Source organism: Bidens hawaiensis, unplaced genomic scaffold (genome assembly GCF_021521415.1).
Source record: "Bidens hawaiensis isolate Kalapana, Puna unplaced genomic scaffold, B.hawaiensis_p1.1 tig00069261_1, whole genome shotgun sequence".
Classification (NCBI taxonomy): domain Eukaryota; kingdom Viridiplantae; phylum Streptophyta; class Magnoliopsida; order Asterales; family Asteraceae; genus Bidens; species Bidens hawaiensis.
In genome coordinates, this window is record NW_027506632.1 from 42,462 (window position 1) to 55,000 (window position 12,539).

The following is a 12,539-nucleotide window of genomic DNA, read 5'->3' on the forward strand; positions in this document are numbered from 1 at the left end:
GTTGCCAATTTTACCTATTAAAGTCCCCGGTGACTTCCCCTGAATTCCCTCGTGCAGACAAGTCTGTTATTATGTTCCGGACCATAATAACCCACTTGTCCATCCAAGTTCATCCCGATCTCGTCACAATATATATTTAGTTGATATTCAGATCCTATAATACTTGAGCTACTGGTTATATTTTAGGTATCTTTTAAAGACATCCTAATTCTTTATAACCAATGGCTCTGATACCAAGTTCTGTAACACCCCGTAACCGCAGCGGAAACGTACACGGGATGCAACAGACACATCTGATATCAACAGCATTGTTTATAAAGAAAACACCACTACATTAATTTAAACGTATTACATTGTTCTGAGTTTCATAACCATCTAAGCGTTATCACATAAGTGTTACCGATAATACATTATCATATTTAATGCAAAATATAGATCTCTAGACTTCCACAAATAGCACACAGCATCGAACACATATCACTCATTCCGATTTGAGTGTACCTAGAAAGCATGTAAAGAAAACGGGTCAACTACGAATAGTTGGTGAGTTTCACTAATTTAAATAAACCATGACAAATCATTATAAAAATCATAAGTAAGTGATGTAATTATACTGCGTTCACAATTGAAAACTCTATTAACCCCAAAACATAACGATTAACCTCCGGGAACTCTGTTACCCCAGAATACTTTCAATTACCCCTGGGAACTCTGTTACCCCAGAAACACATTTAATAACCTCTGGGAACTCGGTTACCCCAGAACACTGTTTCGGGCCTTACAATATTAGCAACTCAGTTAATTACTATCTTAATACATTACCGTACAATTTCCGTACAATAAACATTATATAAATACATTCGTTTCCATGCGATTAGCACGTACTTAAACACTTTGGATAGAAACATGCTTTCCGCCCCGGGAAAATATTTAAAACAGTTCAATAAAAAGGGGCTCGTGAAAACTCACCTTGTTGGTGAGCAGAGGTGTAATACCGTGAACAGCTACCGGCCCGGATCTGTAATACGATCCCTAAGTCATTACTACGCAATTTCTATTAATATAACTTAAATTCGTGTTAACCGGTACGTCCGGGGACACTGTTAACCCAGTACCGTACGCGATCCGGGGACGATGTTAACCCCGATACACTTCTCAGGACTTAGATTGTGATATCACTTAGAGTTCTTTAGTCAAAACTACCGATAGTTTGTTTTCTCGTTTTGCGTGCTTAGCACGGTTATTCGTCTTTATGTTTTCAAAAATGAGTTTGACCACATACGTCCCGAAAATAGTCATCATTGATATTTTCATTAAAGTGGTGAAATTAGGGCTCGGTTAGACACCCCGTTTGGCCGCAGGGCCCGTTTCCGCCTTTAATACACCGGAAACGGTTAAATCGGGTAAAATTACCCAAATCTTTCGAATTATTTTCGGATGATTTATTTTTACTTGATTAACTTAGTTTCATGAAAATAGTCCATTTTTAGGGTTTTTATGCACCAGTCAGCTCGCTTAGGCGAACTTTGCCGGTTTACTCGTTTTAAGCTTTAAAAGTTTGTTTTTAAGTTCCAATTAGCACAAATAAATATCCGTTTAGTCTTGGACCTTGAAATTTTGTACAAAACATATTTTGACAGTAAGAAATTTTATAAAATTTTTCCAGAATTAATTTTTGTATCTAAGATTTATTTAACCATTTCTAAACGTCATTTAAACACCAAATATGTCGAAAATACCAAACGACCTTCGAAAAATCCCAAATTTTCCTGGGATGACCCCTGTCACCCACATAGTTCACTGTAATTTTTCCAGAACCAAAAACTCATTTTTCATGCCATTTTTACCAAAACCGAGCTAGAAATCCCTAGAACTCGTTTTACCGAAAAGCCTACTTATACTTCTCCAATGAACCTGAAATTTTGTGTGTGACTTTTATATGTTATAAAAAGCTTATCTTAAATTTTCCAGAATTTTTCATGATGTTTAGATATTTTTCATCAATTTTAGCCAAAACCGAGCATTAAATTCACCAAATATTCATCCTTTATCCAAAAATTACCAAAATTTCACAGATCTCATATTTTCATGTGTAGATCATCTCTGTGAAATTTCATGACCCAACTCTAAGCCTACCACAATCTGTCCAAAATAACTAAATCACACGAAAACCGAACTATCTTGTGTTTTCTAGCGTTAGATCGCAAAGATCTTGGTTTCTAGCCTTTGCTAGCCACTAGATACAACACTTACAAGCACATCAACACCACACCAAGCAAGTTATACCCACAATCAAGCCATTTCTTTCATGGTTTCGATTAAAACATCAAAACAAAGATTTTGACCGTAAAAATTCGTTTTTGACTCTTTTAGCTACTTTCTTGGACCAAGATCCTTTGTATAACTTGTATACATCCCTTGATCCTCCAAGAATCGGTTTCATCTCGGGTTTTCACCCATTTTTCATTTGAAACCTCATTTTCTCAAGATTATGGAATCAAAACTAAGAATCAACCATTAAAATCATGTTTATACCTTGAGTTCTTGCCTAAAAAGCTTGAGTTTTAGATGGATGATGAAGAGGTTGAGAGGATATTGGGAGAAATAATGGGGAAAAAAGAAAAGTGAAGTGTGTGTGTGACTAGCATGGACCGATCGGTCCATGTTAAGTGGGTGGGGGGGCCCACATCTCCAACCATGGCCACATATTCGGATTGCGTAATCCGGATAATGTTGTGGATAATCTGGTTCAGTTCGTTTTTCGGTTAAACGTTTAATTCCGCTCTAAACGAGACGAAAACGGTCGTTTTTCGGCTTAAAATTAAAATTTATATAAAACTGATTTAAAAACTTTAAAAACTTAAACCATGACGTTTATTGACTTAACACATCGTATTATCGGTAATTGTTCATCTTTTTCGGCTTGATCGATCGTCTCTTGCTTGGTTCGATGTTAAAGGTTTCGTTTATCGTACCGACGTACTAATAAATCGAAATCCTTTTTCTGTGCTATAATTCACTTATCCCGAAGCTTTAATACTTCGTAAACATCACTAAACATTATATATTTCGTCTATAATGTAATTCCCGATTCGTTCGGGTTTCAATAATCGTTCATCGATTAATCGTAATTCCGATACGACTAGTTGTACATTTGAGTATAATTCGTACTGTGAATCTTATATACCCGCATAAACACATTATAATTCATATATTCAGTATTGAATAACACGTACATAGTATATTCCGGCTAGGGTATACCTGAATTTGCCGGAATCGTTACACGGATACTCGGGAGCAACAGAATAATTGCCCGAAACAGAATAATTGTTGCGTCCGCGATCCCTACCCCGGCCGCGGTGACGGCCTCCCCGACCGCGCCCCTGATACTTATCAGTACCTCGCTGATTGAACCTGTTGGAGACCTCAGCAAGCTGATCCGGGACTGCAGTGGGGGGCTGTACCACAGCAGCGTTGGCAGTTGCAGTAGGCTGTTGCTGTGCTTTGCGGGACTCTTCTGTGAGCAAGGCAGTACGGGCAGCCGTAAAGGTAGGCAGAACATCTTTCTGTTGGAGGGTAGTAGCGAGGTAATCAAACTCATTGGAGAGCCCGGTAATCAACTGAAGAACCAAGGATTGATCTGTGATAGGAGCATCAACATTAGACAACTGATCAGAAAGCAATTTTAATTCTCTACAATAAGCGGTTGCATCCGGAAACGCCGCTAGTTTCGTATTAGAGAATTTTTGTTGAAGGTAGATTGCCCTAGACGGTTTGTTATCGGCGAAAACGTCTTGCAGAGCTTGCCACGCTTTATGAGCGGTATTATCGGGATGGAGAATAGTGGTTAACAGATCGTTAGTGATTGTACTGTAAATCCATTGTAAAACAATGGCATCGAGACAAAGCCATTCTTCATCATGTTCTGAAGGGGCGGCATCGGGCGGGATTATATGATTAAGAACCTTACAAACGGTGCATTGGACCTTAAAAAGGGCAACCCAATTGTTATAATTTCCTTCTTCGGTTCCTAGAACAAGAGGTATGTGATTTTTTATGTTGGTAATGGTGGTGGCGGGATGGATTCGAGGGGCGGGGGGGAGGTGGTGTTGGCTTGCTATCGTCAGCCATAGAGAGAGGAGCAGCGGGATTAGAATTTCAGATGAGGGGAGCAATCAAGAGACTGATCAGGAGCAATGAAGAGACTGATCAGATTGCAGGGGAGAAGATGAACTGGTCTCTTGATACCATAATAGGTTATGAGCAATGTGTCATTTCCCCTTCTCATGTATATATATATAAACACAAATATTACACATTAGTCCCTTGGACTATACAAAGAATACCAACTAACTACGTTCTAGTCTGATACCCATCCCGTCCATATCATTTAATAAAATAAACATTTATCCATAATAATTATACATTTTTTATAAGTTCTACACATGATTACCCATATATTTTCATTATCTATCAAATAATACATCTTTCCACTCACAATCATACTAATATATAGGATTGAGAAAATAGTAAACACTCAAACATGAGGGTTTGCTTAAGTTTTGCATATAACTTGTTGCATAGGGTATGAGAAGCGTGACTCCAACCTAGGATCACCGCCACAACACCCGGAATTAACGACGTGTCAGGTTATATGGACGCCCAAGTGTTAATTCCGATACCATAACGGACGTAGCCGAAACCGATCAAATTCGTGTTGACTTATCGTCTTAATGTCCGGGAACCAACAACTTTTGGGTTATATCACCGCCCGAGTTCTACTGACCTGTCCTGACGCAACAAGTCATGTGTAACACTAGTTTTCTACGATTTTAGTTGCAATAATGCAAGTTTTTATTGTTAATTAAGCATTTTCTATAATTTTATTTGCAAAAATGCAACATTGTTTACACTCAAGTACAACTTTATATGTTTTACAGTTTTAGTTACAAAAAAGCAACACTTTCTTCTGTCAATCTAAACAACATTCTTTTTAATTTTTCTAGTGCTAACTGCTAACTGAACAATATTTTTTTTGCTAATATAGACACGTGTTGTGTTACTTTTACTGTTTCAAGCACTACAATTGCTATTCATATTCACTACTATCTCAACCACGTTATAACAATAATAACACAGAAGATAGTAATAAAAACCTATTGTCTTTTTTTTCATGCAACAGAATACTTTTGTGTTTATTCAATTTTATTAAACAAATCCAGTCTTTTAAACAAATTGGCTTCTTGCCGATTTCTTTGTTTTTTATATAATCTCTGCTATTAAAAAAAATCCAGTCTTTTTAAAGGTGAATATTGTGAACTACAAACATATGGTTGTGTATAATCTATCAATTAAGTCTCTTTGCGTCACCCTATGAGCCGCCCGTAGGATGAGATGGCACGACATTTGGGCAGGAAACGATGGAGGCCAGTAAGGTTCGAACAAGGGCAAGCCTTTATACATTGGCTAAATTTTGGGCAGGAAACGATGGAGGCCATTGGAGATGCTCTCATCAAGTGGGATGTGTTTAAAAGTGTTTCTAACTCTAACCAATATGGATGGTCTTATGTGTATTATTAAATCAGATTCACATTGCTAAAGGAAAATAAAAAAAAGCAAGAGTAAAAAAAAAAAAAAAAATGAAGAAGGAAAAGCATTAAACAAGGATGCTTTGTTTTTATGTTCCCCAACCTTTAGACATGCTCATGCACATTTCATCATTTTCGTACTAGGCATACAAATCTATTCCCACCACTTTTAACCACACACAACAATCTTAACGTAATTTGAGAAGGTATCTTATTCTCGAAAAGAATTTGACAAATTGTCAAAAAGATAAATTATTAGATTATTTTATTGATTTATCACATTTATGCTTATAATACATATACAAATAGAAATACTAGTTATAAGATTTTTTATTAAAAAAATGTCATAAAATAGTAAAAAAGTTTCAAAAGCTTTCGGTTAGGTACTACAACAATTATTCCCACTTTAAAAATCGCGGTTCAATCATACTAATTATCTAATATCATGGTTAGGGTTCATTATTATTAATTATTATAATTCCCACATTTTAAAAAAAGCAACTTCAATAATACTAATTCCGATTTTGTTACAAGCATATTAGATCAAATACGAGACGTGTTAACTTGACTATCCTGTTCTATTAGTTTAGTAAAATTTTGGACCCAACCACTAAATATCTTCGAACAATGACAAAAAAAAGTCAAACGGGATTGAGTATGTATATAAAATTTGTAAAAGCGGGTTGTAAAAATCGCCAATTAATCGCTATTTACTCCAAATCAGTTAAAATTGAAAATTTATATATAAAATTTGGTGTGTGTGTGTATATATATATATGAAAAATTACATGTATATATATATATATATATATATATGAAAAATTACATATAAAATTTCAATCCATTTAATCTCGATTAAAACTTCTTAATCTTGATTAATCGCTAGTCGGTATCCAAAGGGTAAATATAGGTCCACAACATATTGTAGTGCTTAAGCATGAGGAAAGTTAATGGTGTTTTTCTCGAGATTTCATACTTACATACCTAAAAAGTCCCTAACTCTTGCTTCAAAACTACAAATTTAGTATATAAAGAGCGTACCCGATGTACTAGTCTCCGGCGTTTGTACAAGGTCCCAAATTCTCCTACAATATAAATTAAACAACTCGCTCAATTTACTCTACTTCCAAATTCCAAACCAGACTGAACCGCTATACCAGCAAGCCCGTCAAAACTAAACCGTAAACCAAACCAAACCATTAAAACCTCAAACCAGCCGACTTACTAAATAGTTCGATCAGTTTCAGTTATTCATAAACACCATAATTATAACAAACATTATAACACCTTGTAAACTTTATACTTCCCGAATCAAATCATTTCATTCTCTCAATATAACCTAATATTATATAACAACTAAAAACATATTTACAACTAATACAACAAAACTTACATCAAACAAATAATAAAACACCACCACCTCTTATGATCTTGTCTTCTTTTTAATCTTCCCATTACAAAACCCAAACCCGAAAAAATTAATCGACCCTTTAGCAATATTATACGCCGGTGGCACATTTAGAACCGGGATAATCCTTATCCCGGTTCTGGACTCCTTAGTAGAGTTTCGAAAACTGTAATAAACATGCGAATTATTATGACTACTACTATTACTATTATTATTTTTAGGAACGTGTTGACTTAAACTCGAACACCTTCTTAAAAACATTGACTCCTTTGACTTATCAACTTTTTGACCCGAATTGGGTTTCGGGTTTAATGCTGACCCGGTTGAATTACTCCTTGCTAAACTCTTGATTGATAATGATCCAAACAACCCCTTTGTGTTCTTTGAGTTGTCACAATTTAAACTTGCACTTCTTCTGAATTGCCAGAATGATGATTTGGGTGATGGTTTCTCGGGTTCGGGTTCTTGATCCGGATCTTGGTCTTCAATTAGCTCTTTAAGTCGTTTCTTGGTTTTGTTATCCGGGTTTTGGATAGTATGAATATTATTATTATTATTATGAATAATATTATTATATTTGATTTGGGTTGGGAGTATTTTGCCATTGGAAAATAGTTCATCAGCTGGAGTGAGATTTGAGGTTCGAAAATCGAAATCAAAAGTGGGTGATAATAAGAGGTCACCGGGTCTGGTCGGGTCGGGTCGGGTCGGGTCGGGTTCCGGGTCGTTTGAGAAAGAGAGTCTTGGGCTGGTGTAAACATCAACAGCCATGCTGTGGTGAAAATGAAATGAAATAAAAATGTGGTGTTATGAGAGAAGGTGTGATTTATAGGCATGATTTAAGGTAAGGGTAGGATGGTAATTTGAGTTGAAGTCAAGTAGTTTGAGATGGAATGGGACAGTTTAATATTTGGGAAAGATTCTTTGTCGCATATAGATTGTTTTATGTATTCAAGAAATATTTATGGGATTGGTATTTACTATTTACCTTTTTTTTAAACGGCCAACTAAGTAACGCCGGGTACCTCGTACGCGGTCTCCATTGGCTAAAGGTAGCCCGAGCCGACCACTAGTCCGGACGGACAGAGCCCCTAGCGGTCCACCTGTTGAGGGATTCACCGGATAAAACCCGACCCCACGCCCGCCAAACGGCACGACAGCGAGGAGCCGGTAAAACCGGGTGAGATTAGGACTCGAACCCTGGCAAGCCAGGATCATCCCTCATATCTCCCTTATAAGTTGGTGGTAGTTAGGTTTGATCCCCATACCTCTCACTTGTAAAGTGAGTGCTCTGCCATTAAACCACAACCAACTTATATATTTACTTAAATGCCTAAATGGATTTTGAGTTTTTTTTTTCTTTTTAACGGCGAATTTATGTTATTTTTGGTGAGACTTAAATCCAATACTTTACCCTCTTAAACTCAAATATTTAAAAGGCTTTGTTTGTCAGTGAATTAATGATGTAGAATTTAAAATAAATTTTACGTAGAGCTTTTATTTGAAAGATATATGAACAGTCAAAGAGAAGCCATTACCATTTTTGATTTGATGGTTAGAAGATTTTTTTTAATGTTTTCTTATAAGAGGTTTCTGATTTAAATCTCAGCTCATGTATATAAAAGGATTTGAATTTGGGTAATTGGATATATATAAAGTATTATGATCATTTGAGAGACACCGCTACCACTTCGACAGACCTTCTCAAAGAGAGAATATTGGAGATAAAGTGAGGTATAGCTAGGCGTTTATAAGAATCTCATGCTTGTTGTTTATAAATGAACTATTCTCATATTCATATAAATTATGTCCTAAGATGCCAAACAACACAAATAGATTTTTTGGAAATAAAAGACATGATGAATGAAGCAATTTATAATAGTCTATTTTATAACTACAACTTAAAAACATCATTAATAACTAGATTCCTATAGTTTCCTTTAAACAGACTTGGTTATTGTTTTGCTTTTTACTAAATTTGTTCACCAATCTGCCACCCACCGTTATCGTCTACTATTAATGTGTGTAATATCCGTCTTCTTACACCAGTAAGTATTGATTGTTTTGCTCACAATAAGATGATAGAGTTGTTTTTTTAGGAGGTCACATAATCTTATAGATTGATCATATTTAATATTAAGAAAACCGAGGTTTTTTGGCCAACATGTAATGGAGTGAAAGTTAAAGATGGGCTTTTCTCTAGTGGGATTGGTAGACCAGAGAGAGGGGTAAAGCTCCTTGGAGGGGCTGTTAGTCGAGATCCCTACTTTATTAAGGAGTTGGCGAGGCGGAGAGCATCTCGTGCGGTTGATCTTATGAAACTCTTACATTGCCTTAGGGATCCCTAGAGCGAACTCCTCCTGCTTAGGTCTTGCATGGGGGTTGCTAAGTTGTTTTTTGGGTTACGAACATGCCACCCCCATATGATGGATGATGCGGTATCTTGTTTTGATAAGGGGCTTCGAGAAGCCATCGAAGACATAGTTGTATGTGGAGGCCCGTTCTTTGGTGATCTTCAGTGGCGACTTGCATCTTTACCGATGCGCTTGGGGGTTTAGGCCTTCTTTCGGCTCATGATGTTGGGGTTTACGCTTTTATAGCGTCGAGGGCTCAGTCTTGGAAGCTACAGAATCACATCTTAAGGAATAGTGGAGTTGTCGACCTGGACTCAGACTACGTGCAGGCCCTGGAACGCCTAAATGGCGCTCTCCCAGACTTTGACATTGGTGGTTTCTCTAATAAGGACACCGCCCCACCAAAGCCTCAAAAAACTTTGGCGAATGCCCTTTTTGGCAAAATCGCTCAGAGCCTGGGAGAAGTTTTTGGATTGTCCCCCGACAGAAGGTGGTTTTTGAATGCTTACAAGGTCCTCATGCCCAAGATTTTCTGACCGTTATCCCGATTGATGGCTTGGGCCAAAGCATGTCTGCGGTCGAGTATATGGCCATTCTTAAGTACCGTTTGATGGTCCCAATGTACCCTGAAGACTAAACATGTTCGATCTGCCGTAAGGCTTGCCTGGATAAATTCGGAGAGCATGCGGTTCATTGCAAGGAGATGCCTGGGTTCAAATACCGACATGATTGGGTGCAGGACGTTCTTTGGGACATCTTAAGGCGAGCTGAGATATCAGCTAAAAAGAAAGCCCCCGTAAACTTCCTTACAGTCCCCACGGAAAGGAGATCCACTCTACGACCGGCATATTTGCTCGTCTTTGGTTGGGCCGGGGGAAAACACGCTTGTGTTGACCTCACGAGGGGTATCTCCTTTATCTAGTTTGAGGGATAATGAGTTTGTAGATGGGCAAGCAATGAAAAGGGCTGAAACGAAGAAGGTGGAGAAACATGCTAAAGCCTGCGAAGAGAACCAACATGTTTTTGTCCCTCTGGATTTTGATACCTTTGGCTCCTTGGTACCGGAAGCTATTCGTTTCCTAACCAGGGTCCAACGGGTTGTGCAAAGCAATGTGTCATCCAAAGAGACAGGGGTATGTCTTTAGCAGGTTAGGGTTTGCAATTCAGAAAGGGATGGCGGCGCAACTTATTGCCCACCTACCTGCTATATTGATGTAATATCTATGTTTCTGAAGAGGTAGGTCCCAGCAGAGCCCAGTTGGACCCGCAAGACTCACCTTGAAGAGGGGCGTCTGCGCAGAAACCAACTAGATCCGCAGGACCAACCATGCTCAGAGACGTGACGTCCTTACGCGCAGTACGCAAGCTGTTCCTGCAGGAAATGCCTCCCAATGGTGAAGGACTCCGCATGTTCCCGCAGCCTCGGATACAAGCCATCAGGGAAGGCCACCCGCGCAGCAAGGCTACACGCACAAGGCACTTAGCTCTCAATCAGTGTCACCTGAAGGAATGAGCAAAGCCGGGAACAATCCCGCACAGTGGCGGGAGGGGGAATACTCCCGCCCAAATAAGCCAGTCCGTACGATACAGGAAGATCTTCTGTACTGTACCTGACGAGGTATGGGCAAAAGATCTGACTAAAGATACGACAGCTTATTGACAACAGTATGGCGAGCAACATGCTCCTGTACTGTATGTCACTATTAGCCGCTGCCTACTCACCAACTACTGCCATACCACGTGCATAGCCGGCAGTTGGTGGAAAAGGAATGGTACACAGCAGGCCTGGTCACTATCAGCCGCTGCCTACCCACCAACTACCAGCAGGGCACGTGCGTAGGCCACTGTTGGTTGAACAGGAATACTATTCAGCCGGCCACACCTCCTTGGAAACCTACCTTCGGCTATAAATACCACAAATGGTATGACCATCTCATCATATCTTACCATATTATCATCATATTATACCTGATATCTGCTCTAGCAATCTCTTAATATACATTTATATTTAAAGAGCAATCTAGTCTGATTCTCACGCCGGAGGGTGGTCACAAGGAGGAACCCCCCCCCCCTTCTCAGTGACAAGCTCACGGTGTCTGTTTTGCAGGTTATCAGAAGAACCATCTTCTTTGGGTCTAACCCCTCGTGGGAAACATCTATCTAACCCCCAGGTTATCCGTAATCTGCCCGGGGTCCGGTTAGTGTTTCTTCATTGGCGCCATCCGTGCATAAAGCTAGAACATTTTTCTCCAGTTTTTTCAAACTTCTAAGATGTTTAAAGAAACTCCGGTAACCACAATCCCAGCTACTGGGGGGAATACCGGCTACACAGTCTTTACAAACACTACCCCGGTTACACAAGCCGGGGCAAGTGAAGTAAATTTTACAAACACTACCCCAGTTACCCAAGCTGGGGCAAGTGCAGTAAATAATCGCTCACTGGGATTCACCGATACCCAGTTAGAGAAACGAAGGCTCCCCCGCCAAACACTCGATGAAGTTAAGGCATGGGCGGAGGCACGTCAGAAGGAATTCCAAGCTGAGTTGGACGAACGCTTGTGTTCCGTCCAACAGGCTGACGAATTCGAAGAATACTTGGACGACTCGGAGGAATCCGACTCCGACGCGAACCCTCGCCATAGGGCAAAAGGGAAGCGTAAGGAAACGGACTCCCAACCGAGAAGGCATTTTGGAAAAGCCTTCAAACCAATAAACACAGGTGGAAGTCCACGTGACTTCTCCAAAACATTCAGACCAAACGTTGCAAATGCGGGAACGTCCAAATTTGCAAGGGACATTGCGGAAGCAATCGCCCCAAAAAGTGCCAAACAAATGTCAAGCATAGGCACATATGATGGTATATCTGACCCAGATGATCATTTGAACAGATTCATAGCGGGGGCAACCGTCAGTAGTTGGACGGAACCTACGTGGTGTTACATGTTCCAAATGACGCTTGTGGGGGCCGCTAGAGCGTGGTTCGATCGTCTACCGGTTAACCACATCTACGACTGGGCAGACTTCCAACAGAAGTTTAGCCAACACTTCAGCCAGCAAAGAAAATATACCGAGGAGCAATGGACAATCCTCAAATGCATTCGAGAGGAAGATGAATCTTTGCTAGACTTCATCACTCGCTTCAACTCGAAGAAGCTAAGTCTGGGTAACATTAGCGAAGATCTTGTTCGC

At 39.4% G+C, this 12,539-nt stretch overlaps 2 protein-coding genes across 2 annotated transcripts; both read right to left on the reverse strand.

The window, feature by feature from the left end:
• Positions 1 to 2,773: 2,773 nt before the first annotated feature.
• LOC143618324 (uncharacterized) lies at positions 2,774 to 4,808 on the reverse strand. The gene is made up of 3 exons (XM_077090582.1): positions 4,787 to 4,808; positions 3,284 to 4,030; positions 2,774 to 2,814 (listed from the first exon to the last, which is right to left on the reverse strand). The coding sequence occupies exons 1-3, from the start codon at positions 4,806 to 4,808 to the stop codon at positions 2,774 to 2,776; spliced, it is 810 nt and encodes a 269-aa protein (XP_076946697.1).
• A 2,203-nt stretch (positions 4,809 to 7,011) lies between these two features.
• LOC143618326 (uncharacterized) lies at positions 7,012 to 7,767 on the reverse strand. Its single transcript, XM_077090583.1, has one exon. The coding sequence runs from the start codon at positions 7,765 to 7,767 to the stop codon at positions 7,012 to 7,014; it is 756 nt and encodes a 251-aa protein (XP_076946698.1).
• Positions 7,768 to 12,539: the final 4,772 nt, after the last annotated feature.

Bases quoted from the DNA above. Each gene is read 5' to 3' on its own strand.
- LOC143618324 (XM_077090582.1), bottom strand. From the start codon at position 4,808: ATGACTTGTTGCGTCAGGACAG. The intron at 4,031-4,786 runs GTCAGTAGAACT...CTCTTGTTCTAG, and splicing joins GACTTGTTGCGTCAGGACAG to GAACCGAAGAAGGAAATTAT. The intron at 2,815-3,283 runs GTAACGATTCCG...TTTAATTTTAAG, and splicing joins TGTTGCTCCCGAGTATCCGT to CCGAAAAACGACCGTTTTCG.
- LOC143618326 (XM_077090583.1), bottom strand. From the start codon at position 7,767: ATGGCTGTTGATGTTTACACCAGCCCAAGACTCTCTTTCTCAAACGAC.